Source organism: Pezoporus occidentalis, unplaced genomic scaffold (assembly GCF_034315485.1).
Source record: "Pezoporus occidentalis ecotype Australia unplaced genomic scaffold, CSIRO_AGI_Poc_V1 ctg29, whole genome shotgun sequence".
Classification (NCBI taxonomy): Eukaryota; Metazoa; Chordata; class Aves; order Psittaciformes; family Psittacidae; genus Pezoporus; species Pezoporus occidentalis.
Window position 1 is genome coordinate 6,318,574 of NW_026914829.1, and position 18,909 is coordinate 6,337,482.

Consider the following 18,909-nt stretch of genomic DNA (forward strand, 5'->3'; position numbering starts at 1 on the left):
TTCAGAGAGTCTTTGCTTCTCTTCTGGCACAGCCTCAGACCGTAAGGGTCCTCCTGGGTGCTGGAAGAGTGGTGTGGAAGGAAACTTCCCGGCAGGATGGGACAGGTGGGAGAGCCCCCAGCATCCTGCTGTGCTGGCTCACCAGGCCGTGGGCAGGGTAACCTGCCCCAGCTGCAGCTCAGCCTGGAGTTTGTGTGCTGGCTAATAAAGTGCTTGGAGATCCTTCTGGATGAAAGGCACTGTATAAATGTGACAACCTGTCATACACCAGGAAGCAACTCACTAGACATCAGGGGATTTGCTGATATGCCTCACCTTGAACACAGTTCAAATGCAGGTGCAAACATCGTAAGATGCTCTGGGAAGAATAACGAGAGTACTGCTGCTTCGCGTTTCATTTAAGCTAATACTGAGGCTCCTGCTACACAGGATTTCACAGCTTTTCAACGCACACAGCTTGACACCTGGGGCTGCCAAACCAGCTTCAGACCTCAAATTAACATGCACAAACCACCGCTTGATGGGTCAGCCCCCAGTGTGCTTCCTTGCCCCCAGCCCGAACACTGAAATGTCGAGGAGGACGTCAAACCCACCAACCAGGCAGAGCAGGCTCAAGGCTTTGAATGCAAAGGGCTGAGATGGGCTGATCTGGAGGCATGCTGCTGCTGGCGAGGGGGGCTGAGATGGACCTGCCTGGGGAGGCCCTGGCAGGGAGCGGTGGTGCTGCCCACGGCACATGGGGCCAGGAGCCTCTCAGGGGCATAGCTCCATCAGGGCAGGAGGAGACTGCAGGTCATGAATGGCACATCATAATATAGCAGTTACTTCTTTTTCTTGCAAAACCACCCAAAGACCGAGCAATCCCTCACTTCATAGTAGATGCAATGCTGAAGAAGATGAAACTGGAGTACTAATTTACTGATACAGCAGGACATGGGCTTATTTTAAAACAAATAATTTCCATTATATGAGGTGTATTTTATACATATATATGAAATCCACACACTTTCCTATGCACGCTTTAATTCCTTCCTGATTGATCTCAAATCTGTCATAGTGACAAGGTTCAAGCATGAATTAAAATGTCAGGTTTTGGTATTAAACTGTACAACATTATTAGTCTCTGCACGCTGCCAAAGGCCATTCTAATCAGGTCAACATGAAATAACAAACCACTTGATAATGTACTTCAGCAATTTACAAAGAATTTTAAATCCAAAAAAATACACAAAGCAAAAATAAGTATGGTGAATATCAACAATTTTATCAGTCAGGTCTTTTTCTTTATTTAAATTGTCATAATTCTGTTTATTATACTTGTGTTTCACAGGTGATGAAGAAATGAACAAAGACTTTCTATACTTTTTATCTGTGAAAATATATATCAGTCCAATTAGTATTTAATTAAACACTGGACTATTTTGTTATATCCAGCTGTTCTGTGTGGGTCTACACCAAGAAGTCTCTTTAGTAGAAAGCATTCCACTTTCTATCTTTGCACTTATTTTTATGTTCCTCCTACGCTGGTTCTGTAAATGAATTACATTTTTATGATGTGTGGTCAGATTACAATTGATCTGTTTATACGTATATTAGGATACCACGTGCTGTGTTTCTCATGTCAGGGACTGAAGCAATTTGACTTTGATTTATTTGCAACACAAGTATGATAAGCATAATGTTATTTTTCTAAACTAACCAGATGTACAACATGTAAATTGAAATGGCTTATTTGCCTTTAATGATAGAATGTTACCTGTACAACAGTTTAATATATTGCACTTTGAAATGTAACATGCACAGATAACATCAGATTTTTCAGTAGGCATCTAGTTAACATTTGATTCTTTTTTCTTTTGGGGGGACAAAGGCAGAACCAACAGAAATCAAAGATATGCAAAGATTATATTGAACATTTCTCCCATAATGGCATCGGAAATGGGCTGACATCATTCACGCAGGCCTATTTTTGCCAGAGAACAACCAATAAAATTTCAACACATAAAGAACCTTATCAAAATATGATTCTAAAATAAGGAGTTACATGGACTGCCCCAAGGCAGCATTATTAGGTCAGCTGGGATCTAAGCTTATCTGTAATCTGTTATTTTTACCATTTGTCTTTATAAAGTCTGATTAGTGGCAGGATCAAATACAGCTTGTCTTAATCCCATGACCCAGAGCTGTAAGTGGGGATTTTCAAGCGAGTAAGTCAAGTGTGATTTCTCCTTGAATTGTACAGGAAAATTAGACAATACCTATCAGCTGCCATGTATGTATAGGGGTGTGTGTCTATTTTAAATTTCTTGAATCTAGGAAAGACACTGGCTTTAGTTTTGTGTGGATATTCCTACTTAGCAGCTCCACTTTGAATAAGACATCAGTTTCCAAGATTAAAGATGCCAATGTCTGCAGGTACATTTTTATTTAAACTAGTACAACAAATACAGGAAGCAGCATCGATATTGTACACTACCTAGGATTCAGCTCTTTCCTTAATAGAAAATGCCTTGAAAACAGGAGGGATGGGAAATATAATGTTTTCATCTATAGAAGAATACCTCAGGGATTTCTTTTTTTTTCTTTTTTTATTCTTTTTTTTTTCCTTTTTTTTTTTTTTTTTGCATTTTGGAAGGATATACATTCGTCTTGGTTTTTGCTTCCAAATATAGTTTAAGGCTATTTGGTAAAGTATATACCAGATATCAGGCTCGATTTAGAGGGTTTTCTCCTCACAGAAATTTCTCAAAACTTCATCTCTACAAATTCATATCTTGAAGCTAAACATGCCTTATCAGCTGTGCTCCAAAGACAGAACTCATGCTTAATACTACACACTGTAGGAAAAAAGAGAAGGAAAAAGAAAAAATTAAACAAAACAAACCAAAACAGATTTGAAGCAATGTCAGATCTGCATAACCTATAATACTTCATGTTTTCAGTCATCCATCGGGCTGCAGGGTGCATGGGATTCAGATTTAAAGTGCTCATCAGGTGAAGAACCAAAGTGCTTGAGTAGAATTAAATAGCTGTTCTGCCTATGGCTAAATACATTGCATTTGTTACAGCAGAAATACAGGGGATGTGGTAGTTGGGGCTGTCTGTCTCACTGGGTTTGAACTGTTTTGACCTAAAGTAGTGCTCAGTAGGATTCAAACCTTGGAATTGGGGGCTGTGGGATTCTCGTCTTATTGCGTCTTCACCTGAAGACTTCTAAGTGCTGGGTTGCTCAGTTGCTGTGGAAGGTAGGTGAAGTGGAATAATTCTGTCTTAATTTGTTTTAAATTAAAGCCTCTTACCTGTGGCAGTTACCACTTCTCTCTTCTGACAATGTGAGGCTCAAAAATATATGATTTTTCCTATATTCCATAACTGGAAATTACTTATCTCTTCAACCACATTTTTTATTTTTTATGTCTGAAGCAAGCAAGAAGCTTCTTCTTGCCATAAATGATACTGCATAGAAAAATAGTTCTAAAAAAAAAATACAGCTGTAAACCACAGTTCACCTTTACCTTAACATAACCATTTAAACTTAGATATACTTACCACTCACATTCATATTTCTTAAACTGTTTACAACATCACAACTGGCATTTTAAACAAGCAAGATTTTTTTTTTTCTTTTTTTTTCTCAAGGATACCCTGGAAACTCAATTGTTAGAACATTGTGAGCATTTGAAATATTCCATGTAGCACAGCTCTTGAAATGAAAGAGAGAACATTTATAAAATAAAGGTTAACACAGAAAAGAACTGTTAAAAATGCAATGAGTGTTCCGAAGGAGCGAGTATAACTTTTTCTTTACACATCTTGCTACAGAAGATCTAACTTTTTAAGGCTTCCGTTTTCCTTTCACCCATCACTCAAGTCCTCTTGCATTATAAATTTGCTTACATTTCAGAGTGTCGTTATACTGCTAACAGCAAACGTTTCTCAGTGGGCATTCCCACCACCACCAGACTTGTACGCTTCTTGGTTTCTGATGAACTTTGGAGTTTTAGTGGCTGGATATCCCTGTTCATCTCCAGAAACTTGACATGACATGAGAGGCCTAATGTTATTCTGCAGTAACAAAGATGAGAAGAGTGGCAGAGCACATGGGTAAATATGTTAGCTGGGTTCTAGGAAAAGAAACTGGAGGTCAGAGAGATAAATGGGTTCTTTCTTTCCTGCTCTTTACATTTGTAGCACCTTCTACTTGGATTAGCTAATGCCTCTAGTGAATGGTGAGATGCACCCATTTATAGTTTGTTATTCTTATCCCTAATTATCACACATTTTATAAAAATATAAATAACAAAAAAGTAAGCTGGGTTCCATCTCAAGAGGTGTTTCTTGTTGTCCTCTGAGAATATATTGGATAAGTCAGGTCTCGACAAGCCCTATCCATTGTAGCTGATTGTAAGTCAGACAATAAATACAAAAAGAAGTCGTTCTTGCGGTGAGCTCAGCAAATTCTGAGGAAATCAAAAGCATTCCACTGTGCTTATGGCACAAAGAACACAACAGCAAGGGCATATTTAGTGGAGAGAATGAGACAAAAATTACCAGGTAAGTGACAAACTGTACAAGCATTTGTTTAAAAAAGGAACTCTGCAGCATTCTGTCTTTAAAGCCGGGTTTGAGCCTCTGGGATATATATCTCGATGCTGTCTGCACGCTCTGTGGCTGAATTCTGCCGGAAAGAGGCTGCTCTCTTAGCAGCCATTAGCCGTCTTCTAGCTTCTTGTCGCTGTCTGTCCGGTAGGTCCAGAGATTTTTCTCTTGTGATAGGGAATTTTCCTTTTGGGGGCTTCTTTGGTACAGGAGGAGGAACTTTTCTTTCTTCCTGCAACAGGGTATTAAAACTGAGGGTGAACTGCGTGCAGAAGATACTGTCAGTAGAGCATGCAAATCAAAGACATGAAATGCAAAATACTGGCTACATACATCAAGCATGCTCAAGTTGTGCTCTCCAGTCAGCTGACTAATAGGTTAGATGAATAGCTATCTGCACTAGGGACACTGGCAACACCCTGTTGTTTCAGCAGCCATCACAAATTCTGCAGTCCTGTGCCTTCTAAAAAACTTCTTCTACTGGCCTTGCAGGTATCCGGCACATGCAATCTACATACCTCCCTTTCATAAGAATTTATGAATTTTTAATTTTAGCTGACACATTATTACATCCATTATAAACAGAAACACACACTGGCTCTCCAATAAGAATTCAGCGCATCTGTGTGGTCTGATCAAATGAAAAGACTGTCTAAGATTAGCAGGACAGCATGTTTAATTAAATTAATCATACTGAGTTTAGGCTCAGCTGGATATGAGATAGCAGCTGTGTATTAGTTTAGTCTCCTCCATGAATTGCTGAATGGAAACATGCAACCACCAGCCAGAGAGGGAACATTGGGCTAATTGTTCTGCTTGCCAGCCTGGACCATTTAAAAGAAAATTATAGTGAAGAATTATCAAATTACAAAGTGAGAGTCAGAAGATTTTGGTACCAAAGTAGCTGTAAATTGCTCTGCAGATTTGAAATGAAGAATTGTTTTGAAGTATGAAATTGATATTTTACTCCATTTAGATGGTGAAATATGAAATAAGAGCCTTGAAAAAGATAACATAGAATCAGATGTAGAATCATGGAATACTTTTCATTGGAAGGGATGTCTGGAGGTGATCTTGTACAACCCGTATTCAAAACCCACTTGAAATTAGATGCAACTTTGAAGTTAAAGTAGGTTTTTCAACATTATATTTAATACTGGACTGAATAGCTCCAAAGATGGAGACTCCACAACTTCATGTGTACAGTATTGTTATTATGATCGATTGCTATATCACTTCTTAGAGTAATAGCAATAGTCCAGAGTATGGGCTGTTCCTTATGGAGAACACAGTTAATTTGATGCACAGCAGGATTCAAATAATACAAAAATGGAACTGATTCACCTATGGTTTACACTGCTCAGTGTTCGGTCTTTTTTTTTTTAAACTAATTCCGAGTCTATTGCCAAAATGCTTTAGCCAAGTCTAAATAATTAATGTTATTTAAGAACAGAGTTCTACAGTCTCATCTCAATAGGAACAGTGCAGCAGCCTAAGATGCTATTCCCCATGACAGCCATCTCTTCCAGCATTAATTTTCTTTGTTTCCTGTTTTCAGACAGGAACATAACGGCTCCATTCCTGCTGTCCCATCATTTTTTTCTTTTTTTTTCCCTTCACTTTTAGTAATTTCCCTCTTAGGAACATCACTGTTGCTGTCACTATAATAATTTCTTACTTCCAGTTGTCACTAGTAAGCAAGAGTTGCAAACTCACCATCCACCAACCCGTTGGCTGAAAATTAAAATCCAAGAGGAGCATGAAGAAATGAAAAAGTTGTCAAAATGCCTCCTAATTCCTCCCAAACCAAACAAGTATTCACCTGAGGCCAACAGTACTGACTCAAACCAAATGCTGTCTTCATCTGACTGATAAAATAATCAGGAAGGATAATGGGATAATCAAGGTGAGGGGCTGAGCTCTAGAAAGGGGAAGACAGTTTCAGAATTACATTGCTTTTGTGGGCAATATGCCGCCTTCGGTTTGTAAGCATCGTGGCTGGGGTGTCTCCCAGGTGGTGGAGTTTTAGGGCAGATGTGCAGGAATGACTCTCTGTCCCCCAGTCTTTGTGGGCCAAGACTTAGTATGACTTGTGCTATGTTTTGCCACATGCGTTTAACTCAGTCCTGTTCCAGTATCAGTTGTGTCGTGCAGGCAGGATTAAACAGTGTAGTGCTCAGATTTGAGCTGCCCCAAATGTAGAACAGTGCTGAGTTTACCTTGATTGGATTCTTGGGCTGTTGTCCTCATTCTGAATTAATCAGGACATATTTAAGTTCTAGTCTTTAGAATGCAAATCTAAGTAATTTGAACAAAAGTGTTACGGAGCAAACTAACTTAGTAAAATCCATTTTATTTGTTACACAATTCAGCTCATCATTGTTAAAAAGAAAAAAACCCTCACATCTGATGAAGGTTTCCACGTATAAATTGGGCCGTACCAATTAGATACTTTCTGGAGTTAGAAACCTATTGTATTCACTGTTGTATTTAAGACAAGGAGACTGCAGGACTACAAATGGGGAGTAAATGGTATTGTCCATGGTCTGCTTACCTTCCTTTCAGGTGATTCTATTATTTTCCATTCATTGAGTTTCAAATGGTGCAGTTCATCAAACTTCATGCTGACGTCTTCAATTGAGAGCTGCAATAAGTCCCAGAAACCTGCTAGGTCCTGGGAAGTTGGCCTCGGCATGGCACTCGGGTCCTGTCACAAAAGAGACAATCTGAATAAACCAGAAGGCTTTAAGCAACATGCTTTGAGGCAGCAAAGGCATCACGCCAGATTACATTGCTACAGTACTGCTCAGTGCTAAGTCTACATGCACTTTACAGCCTGGAGCTGTGACTGGAAAGTTGTGCCTCCTACACAACCCAAAAATGAATGAGTTGGATGTCTTACGCTAGCATTCCTGATTCCATGCAGCACGGGAAGCTCCTTAGCACCATATGCTGTGCTGACCTGCATTCCTAAATAGGAGCAAGCAAGCCTCTGCCTGGTGATTATTAAAGGAAAAGGGAACGTGGTTCGTATTCTAGACAGCCTGAAGCCTTTCTGGTTAAAAATTGCATTCATGGTAGCTGATCAGAAGGTAAAATAATGCCTTGAAGAAGTAGTCAGCTTATGCTGAATTCAATGTTTACATTGTTTTGCATTTTCAAATGTATACATAAGGCATGGAATTTTGATGGGGGATGGTAGACTTTTGTTCTCCATAGAGTCGAATCATGCTGAGGCATTGGGAAACACTACACACAGGTACTGCAATTAAGTGGCGCTATGTGCACAAGACTTAATGGAACAAACAATGGTGGTAACAATTAGCAAGGTGAACCTCCATTTGACCATTAACCTGGTATCAGTTCTGGATAAAAAAGACAATTTTGTATGCAGACTTAACCCTGTTCTCTGTATTGGTACTTGTTCAAGAAGACAGCTTTGTCATTTTAATGAAATAGGGCTTAACTGGTCAACACCTCTGTGAAGATGATGGAGAAATGTCTCTTCCCTTTCAGTGCAGAAGGGAGCCATTAAAGTGTCTACAGAATGGATGGAGTCAAAATCAGGCCAAAGGGACTCTGCATCTCCCCTTTTCTGTGTGAAAGCTGTAAAGACTATTTTACCATGTTAGAAACACTGGTGTTATTGCTGAAGCAAGGCTATGTACCCCATCTTTCACAAATGTAGTGGACAAAGAAGTGTTTTAGATATTCAGTACAACTCCATATAGTTGCCTAAAACCTGTCAGGTAAGTCAGAATTTCTGTTGAATTTCTCCCTTGCATATTAGGGTCTTAAACTAGGGCTTGCTACTCAAACTTGGGTTTGCAGATGCCACTGTGGGAGCTGAGTACTTTGGAGCTGGGCACTACAACATGAAGTGTGACCCATACCTAAACCCTTTTAGGAATCTGGGCCAAGAAGCAGCCTAAAAACCTATCCACTTAGAAGTCTTCTTCACTAGAAGAACATCTCCTTTTCCTAGGAAGCTTCAGGGACTCAGCAGACCTGTCCATATAGATTATAACAGACTTCTGGGAAACATGATACATCTCTAGATTAGTGTTCCTCAAAACCAACTTACTTGGGTAGATCCCAATTTGCTCCAAAACCATTTAAAATTTATGTCAGTGTATTAGTTACTCTACAGAGGTCAACATCTCAGGCTTCAGGAACTGACTTTCTGTACGAAATCTGCCAGGATAGTCCCATAACATTATATCTTACATTGCAATCTGTTCTCTCCAGCCTGGTCTTCTCATTTCCTCTTCCCAGTTTCCTCTAAACAGTCATGAAATTATGCCACTCATTGAAATGTCATTGCCTTCTGAATCAAGGCCAATTGCTTTCCTGTACCTCTGTTCACCCCACTCTGCTCATTGTGTTTGGGAAGATCGCAACCTCCAGCGCAGCTGCTTGCAGAGGAGTGTGCCATGCATTGCGTGGACACAAGAGGGCTGCCTCCTGCTGCTGTTTCTTATGGATCCGCAGACCATGGGTAAACGCTGGCGCAAATGATTACTATTACAGCTAACTAAGTTTTGAAAAGATTGGCTTAAACCAGTTCCTTCTCAGAAGCTGCTAATTTGTTTGTACCTTCTTTGCAATTCAGGTCTGCAGCCCTCCTTCTGAAGGAAGCCTAAAGCACTTAAAGCCTAGCAGTATCTAGCAGGTGCTTGAGCTACTCTGTTTTTGCCCAGCACCATGACATATTGAGTGATGACCTCACGAGCTGAGCAGGATCTGTGCTGACTAGAGTGTATGGAGGAGGGTATGTCAAATTAAAAACAGGGTGTTACAAGAGATAATGTGAATAATGCAGAAGGGAGTAGTGATTTTTTTTTTCTCCAGCAGTTAGTGGAACAGTACGCTGCAGGAGACAGCCAGCCAGATTCTTAAAAACAACTTCATCAAAGCCTATATTTCTATGGATTTACCCTAAGCGAAAATCTTTGGTAAGAAATCTTAACCCACAACATAATCAAATGTGTCACTTGAAGATCCCATGACCCTTTAGAAAAAGTCCATAGATGATGGGCGAGTTTCCTGGTTAAATTTCAGTAGAAGTAAGTATATTCCTCTTCCTAAACTACTGCTGCATTTTGAATTGGCATAAGTAAACACCATTGTTCTTTGTCCTACTTTTATGCTTATTGCTGTTGAACAGTGTTAAGAGAAACTGCTGTGTGGTAGTCCTGTAAGTGCTACATGTTTTCAAATGGGGGAAAGGTGCTATCTGGCAGCGCTACTGTGGGGCACAGAGATGCTGCCTTAGGAGCATATATAAAGCCTGCTCACTAAGTGACTATTTAACAACAAACTCAGCTGATAGGCATAGGAAGAAAAGCCTCAAAACATGAATGAGATAAAAGTCTAGTTCTGCAGTTGCTGCTTTCTGCAGAGCCCATTGCTGATTTAATGAAGCTAAGGAATATTCAGAGCCTACATCTTCAGAGTAGGATAAAGCTGCTGTTACGGAGTTCAGAGGTTTATTATCCAAATAAGAATGAGAGAAATAAAATCTTGCCAGTTTTTTGGTCATGTTGTCTGCAAAACTGTAGATTTTTCAATGTGCTCCTATTGCTTTTGCTGTAATGAATTGTTCGTGCTTCCAAACCTCTGACAGCCGTGCTGAGCAGGAGCTGCCCTTGTTATTACAGTAATGCTCTTGAGCACAAGTACTGGACTCACTTGAAGATAAATGAAGTGGAGAGGAGGTTAGGCTCTCCAAATCTTAGTTTGCATAGCTTAATCAATCAGGTAACGGAGGGCACTTTGAAATTTGCAGTGAGAAACTTTTAGACATTGATGAAGATTTCCTCCTTTCGCTGTGAAACAAATGACTAGATAGGGAGCAGACATAATGTATTTCATATTTCAAAAGTGGTCATCTCCTGCTTGCCTGACGTTGCATATTTCCTCTGTCACTTTGTAACAGCTATTAAAATTCTTGTTTTGACAGAGTCTTTGAAGTGGATAATTGGATTCTTTCCTAATGAGGACCATATATCTTACCATTTTCTATCAGAGAGTAGGACATTTTTGGCATGACTTTCTCAGTAATATTTGATTGCATTTTCAGGAATTCTGGACGTTTAATTTTATGGATGGGAAGTAACAAGTAGGTTTATGAAGAATTAACATTTTGCCTTAAGAAGTTATGTGGCAAATACTAGCATGTAAAGAAATGTATCTAACCAGACATAGAGGTCATGTCTGATATCATGCACGCAACAGAATTCAGCCCTTTTAATACATAATGGTGTAAGGGCAGTCAAAAGATGAAAATTACACTTGATTTCCAAGTGAGCCAAAGAAAGGTGCTCTACCACTAGCTGTAGTTAGATGAATTACGTTCTTCTGTTGATTAGTATCATCTTGCCACAATGAGTGTATCACGGATGGCTGCTGTCATATTAATGAAGATAACATTTAGAATTGAATTAGTCTCTGATGCACTTCCAGAACAATAGCAGTTAACTCTCACAAGGAATAGACTGCATCTGTTCTTTCAGCCCTAGGATATCTTATGTATAATTGGCGATGCAAATTACGAAACCCAATTTTATTAACATTATCTATATTCTTGTTTCCAAGATCAGTCCTATTTTCAGACAGGTAGAAAGCTGGAACATGCATTCTCCCCTAATTTGCTATTTTACTGTTCTCCACTTACTGTAGTGCTAAAATTTTCTCCTTCATTACCAGAAATACAACTACTATTTTAGGTACTGCAAAAATAAGCCACAATATTATGTATCAGAAAATTTGCATTTTTTCCTTTCTCTTTTTTTTTTAATTTTATTCTCAATAAAGGCAGAAAAAAGTAAAAGACAAAACAGCCAGGCTGAAATTCTGAAATTCCGAGGGTTTTTGGAAAAATATATAAAAAAATATCCTAACAACATACTTTAAATTAAAAAAAACACAAAAAAAGGAGCAGTAAGACAAAGTTTGAGACATGAAAATGACATTTCAGAATGCTACTGTTTGGGTACACTATATGTGTTTTTGTTGTTGCCTTTGATGTAAAAATAGTAAATTCTAAAATTTAGTTATATTCTGTGGAATATCTATGGATGAATAGCATTAAACTCTTCAAGAATGGCCAGACACAGTTACTTACCAGATTTTGCTGACAAAGCCAATAAAATTGCTGGAATTTCTGAGACATGAGGAGCTGAGCACTTCCAACAGCACTGCGGATCTTACCTAGGACTAAGCATGCAGACAAATTATTACCCATAGGTGTTTTTTGGCAGTAAATGCAAAATGCAGCTAAAAAATTATGTAAATTACTGTTTATTTTATAAGGGAAGTAAATACTTGTTTTTGTTGCTTGCTATTATATATGTAAAATACTTCTGAAAAAGATGGAGATATAGGAAAGCTCTTACTCTTTGGAAAAAGAGAGAGATATAGGAAAGGCACCTTATTCTTTGGCAATAATAAATGATATATTTATGTCAGAACAGCTAAGACTGTATTTGCTTAAGGAAGCAGAAAAGGGAGTACAGACAGATTCCTGAAGTGAGCACACATTCATGTTTTTGAGAACAACCTTAAATTTCAAAGTAAATTACACCCCCTGCCCCTCCATTTACATTTACTCATGTAAACTGAAATCAGTTGAAATAGTCTTGCCTCAAGAATCAGTTAGATGCCTGTTCCCTCCAATGTCAAAAAGCACTTTACATGTACTTTAGATCTTCTAGTTCTGTAGTCACAAATGACTTCATTCACTTGTGTGGATGATCCCTGGGTGAGCTGTGTTCTGGGGGTAGGGCTAATATATTACACTGTAACATAAGATATTCCTGCCACAAGGATGAGCTCCTTAGAGGAATCATGTCTCTGAAACATGTCTTGGTACCAGCATCAGCAGTTACAGGTTGCCTATCCAGGGAAATACACAAAGTCCTAAGCATAGGAGCTTCCAACAAAGTAGGACAAAAATGAGTGCTTCAGGTCTTTGCTGGATCATGATCAGACCCCACAGTACCTTGAGCTTTCCCTACTGTCAGTGAACTTGCAATTTACAGTGTGCCTAAGCATTGGAGAAAGGGACAAAATTCATTTTACTTGATTTTACTTCCAAGAGTCATCTGCCTAAATCAACATTTCCGGGTGCTTTATGATCAGCAATCCAAGCTCATCAGCTCCTCCATGTTAGGCACTCACTTTCAGATGAGCTGAATCTTTTACTGGAGATGCCTGTTTCATTCTACTGGCTGGAATGCCTAAGGGGAGTGGCTTATCCCTAGGAATCTAACTCCTCCTAGACTCCCACATTTGCTGGGATAAATACCATAATTTGTAGGTAGCAATATACTTTCCTACACTTCCTTCCTACATGTTCTTTCCTACACTTCCTTTCTTCCACATCCATCTCTAAGCTGAAAAAAAGCAAAACTTTAAAAAGCATTATAAGCTGGGGTTTCAATAGAAAACTGATTTTTTTCTGGAGAACTTCCAGATCTTTAAACAATAGTTAAGGTAAAGCCTGAGAGAGGCAGAGGTAGGTGTGAGACAGGAATTACTCTGACATCTTTTAATTTAATTGGAAGAAAACAAATTGATAATTGAAACAGGATGCAGAGGGTGGAATGAAGATACAGATAGCACAGCAGAATGGATCTACAGCCTGTGATACAGAAAACATTCAACTCTGGCAGGGCTTTACATTTTGTTGTTATTTAGAATAAGTACGGGTGGGGACTGAATGGCATGTGGAAACAGTAGTTCTGTTAGAGGTATTAAGTTTTTATGTTGCTTTTCTCTAAACTAGTGAAACATCTGCTTAACCACAGGTAGCAGCAGGAGATAAGCTTTAGGCACAGAAGTTTTAGGCTCAAGTTCTGTAGAAACAGACTCTGTAACTTTCAAAACATGTGTTAACATGTAGAGCTGTGGTTCTCAAACTCTATTCCGTTTTCTGTTAGACAAACAGTACAGCTGCACTGCATCATTAAATTAAACAGCAGTATGCCTAAATCATCAGTCCCATGTGTCACCTTTTTGTGAAAGGGTGAAGTTGTTCAGGGCTGAGTGAGTAATTCACTGAGGTTTGGTTTTGCCTTGCTTTGCTGGCCAGCTGGAATAAAGCATTTTAATTTGTTTGAGGTTTTTGATCACTAAACCCCTCATCTTCTTTTACAGAGTTATTGGTATATGGAAAGCAATGTTTTGGGTGTTAAAACCTGAACAAACATACAAAAATCTAAATAATAATAATAAGAATAAGAATAATAAATGTTTCATTCTATCTGAAACAAATTGTTTTAATTTGTTTTTTAGTATTTTTAATAAAGGCACAGACTTAAGTGGCAAATAGCCTTGTATTCCACTTTCCCCTTGGTGCTCTGTAGCTCAGGACATAAAATGAACTCCCAGCATGGGGTCTGAGTCCCTTCTTTGCCAGGATGGGGAATTGTGCTGTAGCAGGTCCCTGACATTGCCTGTTCCACACTGTGTTCAGCTGTTCACTGAGCAGAAAGAGACTGAGGATGATTCTGTAGGCTGATGATTGTAGTGCTTGTTTCAGAGTGAGTAAAGTTCATTTTTAGTATCCTCCACTGAATTTTATAGTCCATAGCTCAAATGCATAGCCTGAATAAAAGGCAGTGGTTTTTGCCCAACTGCAGAAAAGTTGATCTTGACAGAATTTTTTTGTGAATCTCACAGTTACCCCAACCCCCATATTAAATAAATGTTTGCTTTATCTTCATTATCCTGAAGGAGAATGTTAACAAACCCTGCTGATTTAAAGCCCAGTCAGACCAGACAAGACTTAGACTGGCAATGCAGCATCTTAGTGTGATCATAGAATCATAAAATCATAGAATAGATAGGGTTGGAAAGGACCTTAAGATCATCTAGTTCTAACCCTCCTGCCATGGGAAGGGACACCTCACACTAAACCATGTCACCCAAGGCTCTATCCAGTCTGGCCAGGAATACCTCCAAGTGTGTGATACACATCAGTTGGGGATGTAAGAGTAGTTCTGGGCTACTTGCATGTGTCACTGAGTCACAGCAGTGAATACACATCTGTAATTACAGCCCGACCATTTACTAAAGATCTTTTTCCATTTCAATAAGTAAATCAGATGTAAGAAAACATAGAAGTTACAATCTCTCATATTCATGCTACTCTGCTTTGCTGTAATTAAATTGAAATATTAAAACACTTCAACTCATAATCTTTAGCACAATGTTAATAGACAGCCAAAGCCTTGTTATTAATTTCATGCATTGGGGAATTATGCTGATGAGTGCAGATTGATTATCTCCATGAAAGAATGATGTATGTTAGAGGCTAGAGAAATTGAGATGTTTGGTAATGCCTAGAAGAATTTGCTTATAGATAAATGAGGATAAAATCTACCAACACACACAAATATATATAACTTTCATATAATCCATATCCTCCCTCCATTAAGATAATGTTGTATTTACTTGAACGTGAGGAGAGTCACACAACAATCATTCTGCTCTCTGCAGCATATGAAGCACTTCATTTTTGTTGTGTGGTCCTGTATGGCTTCTACTCTGAAAACGTACAAAACCCTGCCCGTGACTTCAGTAGAAGCAGACTCAGGATTTATATGCAGCATAGAGATTTTGTAAATTGCCTCTATGCAACATGCACAATTAACACAATGGGGTCTTTTCCCCTTCAATAAGTGTATTACAAAATTGCAAGTAATATATATATATATATGTTGCATTGGTTATGGAATGCTACAAAATCTTGTAATTGAAAATGGTTTCTTATCACAAAGGTAGAGGGGGGAAAACTAGATCTATGTTGATGAATCAAGATTATAGTCTTATGCTGTAACTCTATTCTTGACAGGTTAAAAGCTTTGCTCAATTGTGCCACTGCTGCACCAGCAATAAGAAACTACTAACGATAAATCTGCTTCTGGCATTCATTACTGCTTATTTAAATGACATGTTTTAATTTAAATTTTCATTCCATTTGATTGTTCCATTTTTTTCTATACTCTTAAATAAATTTCCCCACAAACAATCAGAGTATATGTGCTTGGAAAAAATATTGAAACTGGCAGGCATTTAGTTTATCCTCCTAACTCAAAGCATGGCATAATATTTGGCTAATCTCTAAACCTAAATTAGTAATCTTCAGAAATATATGTCTTACTATCAACACAGCAAGTAAGTGCAATAATAAATGTATAACATTCAGAGTGAGATGACATTTTAGGATGGCACAGCTACAAGTTTGCAATGCTCTGGAGGGCAGGTCAGGCAATGGAGTCTTTGCACACCAATGGGACTTGGTGCAGATTTTCTTACCTTAATGGAGCTGAGATCAAAGAGAAGAAAATTTGAGTAGAGCAATACAAATGTTAGGAGAAATTATCGGATTCCACACTATGGTACTTTAAAGACTGTTCCAGGGGAATTAAGACATTCTACAGTCATTCACAACATTCCAAATATAAATTTCAGTAGTTCCTGAAGGACAGGTTTGCAAAAAGCATTAGGAAATCATGTCAATCACTTCTCTTTGGTTAAAGGATCACTTGTATTTGGTCAAACACCTAAGAAAGCTTCTATGGATGACTGATGAATATATTAAAATTAGTTGTAGGCTTTTTTTTGGGTGGGAGGAGGCGGGAGGGTGCGGGTTCTCAAAGCATGGGAGATTTAACTCTATGTTTTCTGTTACTTTTTGGCTCTGTTATTAAAGCCCTTGCAATACTGTGGAAATATAAGCCAAAGTATTACCAAGGAAAAATACAGCATCCACAGAATGAAGGGGTAAGGGGAGAGGAGGGTGATATTTTGAGCTCCCACTCTAATGCCAATTTTCCCCCACTAGAGTTCACTTTACTATGCCAGCTATTCCAGTAGAGCTCCTGACCATAATGCAGATGATACCAGCAAAATTTCTTTCTGCTGGCATACTTTATACTATGGTTGGTTTTGTTTGTTTTTTTTTTTACCTACCTTAGGATTTTTATATAAGAGTAAACTGTGTGGCTGTTCTCCCTTTGAACCATGTACTGAAATACTTCAGTAGCCAAGCATGTGACATTCAGAAGCTCAGCATGTCTCCTGCTTCCCTCTGCTAGATGTTACCTACAAGTTGTGAGCAGGCACTGCAGCTCCCTGGGCTTGCCTGCTCTCCCCCTCCCTGCTCTCATCACAGAGCTTACAGGCAGGTGTCAGAGTCCTGGCCCTTTTGGCCTTCAATAGCTTTGTGACAATTGAGAGTGTTTTTCTCTTCATCACTGATACACCACTAAGAGCCAAACACAATTTTCAGGATGTAAAGCCAAAACTCCAGTCAGGACCCTTGAGAAACACGTTATCTTTGCTTGAAGCACCCTGCTAGTGCAAATCATTGGATGACTTACCCTGGGAACAGTTACAGCCACATATCTGTTTTATATATCTATATATGTTATAATTAATACTGACAACACAAATAACTGCTCCCACAAACAATATATGAACTCTGCAAAGGTTCAAAAATACAATTCATGGCACCTGACCAAATAAGAAAATTCTGTGAAAAAAAGATGTTATTTTTGCTGTAAAGATTATCTTCTCCTTTCCTAAGACCTGATGAGTGAAGGTCTTAAAACAACATTATGGGAGAAAAGCTACAGTGAAAGAAAAAATCAATACAGCAATCAGACAGCTTTCTGTGATCTCAAGGCTATTGTGTTAACACAAAATATGAAATTGTTTTCTAAAATACAGTTCTATTTTAACTCTTCCCATGCTTAAAACAAAATGGAAATTGTGTCATAAAGACAGCCTTCTCCTAAGGGATGCAAAGCTATATTTGGTCTTCAGGTACAATTAATATAACCAGGCCAAAAATAAATGATTCAGCATCAACAATGACAGTCTGAATGTGCAAACTTTGCTGTGAAGTGTTTTGGGAATAGTAGCTCCTGCTGGAAGATGGGAAAACACATTCAGTTGCTTCTGTCTCCACCATTTGCGTATATTTTCTTCAGGGAACTGCCAAATGCTTAAATATGTCAAGATACATTTCATGCTGGGATATTGTTAAACTTCAGTTTTCATGGGTACATACCTTTCAACCTTCATAGCTCAAACTGGGGATATAAAATATGTCAAAAGGAAAAAAAAAAACATTCACACTGAAATTTTAAAATGCTGTGAAACCTATTCCCTTAGTGAAAATAATTCTTTGATAACTTAATTTCACTTGATATAAGCTATATTAAGTTTATATTGGATCCCATTTCAAAGGCAATGTAATTTGGAGATTATTTGAGGAAGATCTCTTGAAATGAGTCTTATCAAAGGGAAAATCAGAAGTCTTTTGACAATCAGGTGAAGACAAACTTCTAGTTTTGCATATGCTATATAGACCTATTCTATAATAATTTCTTTAATCTCTTAGGGAGGTCAAAATGTTTCCCCAAACACAGGTAATTAACCCATTTTGATTAGTTTAAAAAGGGAATTTCAAGGGTCTATTTCCATTGTGCTTTAGTAACTGTGTATCAGGGAATTGCACTTTCTTTTTCTCTTGCAGTGTAGAGTCACTCTGCAAAGGGGGAAATATAAAGTCCTGATACTTTGTTTTCTAACTGAAATGTTCCAGGTTAAAAGGGTGTCACTAACTCCAAATGTCAATAAAAATTACCAAAATCCAATTTGTCTTCATGTCCTTCTGTACAATTTCCTGAAAACTCCCTTCCTAATTTCCATTTCCCCATGCAGCAAGGCGTTTCAGACTATTTCTGGAGTGCAAGAGCACTTCACATGATGGGAGGGACAGTTCTGCATCTTGGAATGAGCAGTCAGCTAAAACAAGCTCCTCCAGGTTTTCTTAATGTAGTACAGTGTCATATTCCATAACACAGCTAACTCCTTCACTGTGCCTTCTAGTGAGGAAAGAGTACTGACATGATAGCCACATTTCATGAGAAAGAGCTTTCAGAGAGAGGAGGTAGGAAAAGCCCACACCCTTGCCTGCAGACTCCCCACTGGCCTCCTAGGGAAGGAGAGGGGCTGACTGGCTGTGTGTTTCTCCCCTTGGCTCCCTAATAATTTTACTCTTTCCAAAGAGATCAGTCTTGTTCTTTGAACTGCTGTGTCCGATTGTAAGCGCTGATATCCCCGCATCAGTAAAAAGCAATGTTGGAAGCAGGTGCTTTGGGATACTTAATGATGGCACAGAAATGTCAGTATTCAGCAGTGCAAAGTTTTGGGGATTGAAAAAGAAGTCGCATGCAGTAAAAAACAAATTGTTAACAAAATAACCATTATGAAAGAAGGCTTGGAAATCCTAAC

General features: G+C 38.6%; 1 protein-coding gene across 26 annotated transcripts in view; it reads right to left on the bottom strand.

Annotated features, from left to right (window-relative positions):
• Positions 1-2,569: 2,569 nt before the first annotated feature.
• The window catches only part of DLGAP2 (DLG associated protein 2), a 463,300-nt gene continuing 446,960 nt past the window's right edge, over positions 2,570-18,909 (bottom strand). For 24 of the 26 annotated variants that reach the window (XM_062626232.1, XM_062626227.1, XM_062626230.1 and 21 more), the window contains 4 exons: positions 11,726-11,817; positions 7,154-7,306; positions 6,316-6,333; positions 2,570-4,831 (listed from right to left, as the gene is read on the bottom strand). In XM_062626232.1, coding sequence (XP_062482216.1) covers positions 4,613-4,831; positions 6,316-6,333; positions 7,154-7,306; positions 11,726-11,817 — 482 coding nt within the window. In that variant the 3' untranslated portion in view covers positions 2,570-4,612. The remainder of the gene's footprint in view (positions 4,832-6,315; positions 6,334-7,153; positions 7,307-11,725; positions 11,818-18,909) is intronic. The other 2 variants (XM_062626252.1, XM_062626226.1) reach the window with 1 other exon arrangement.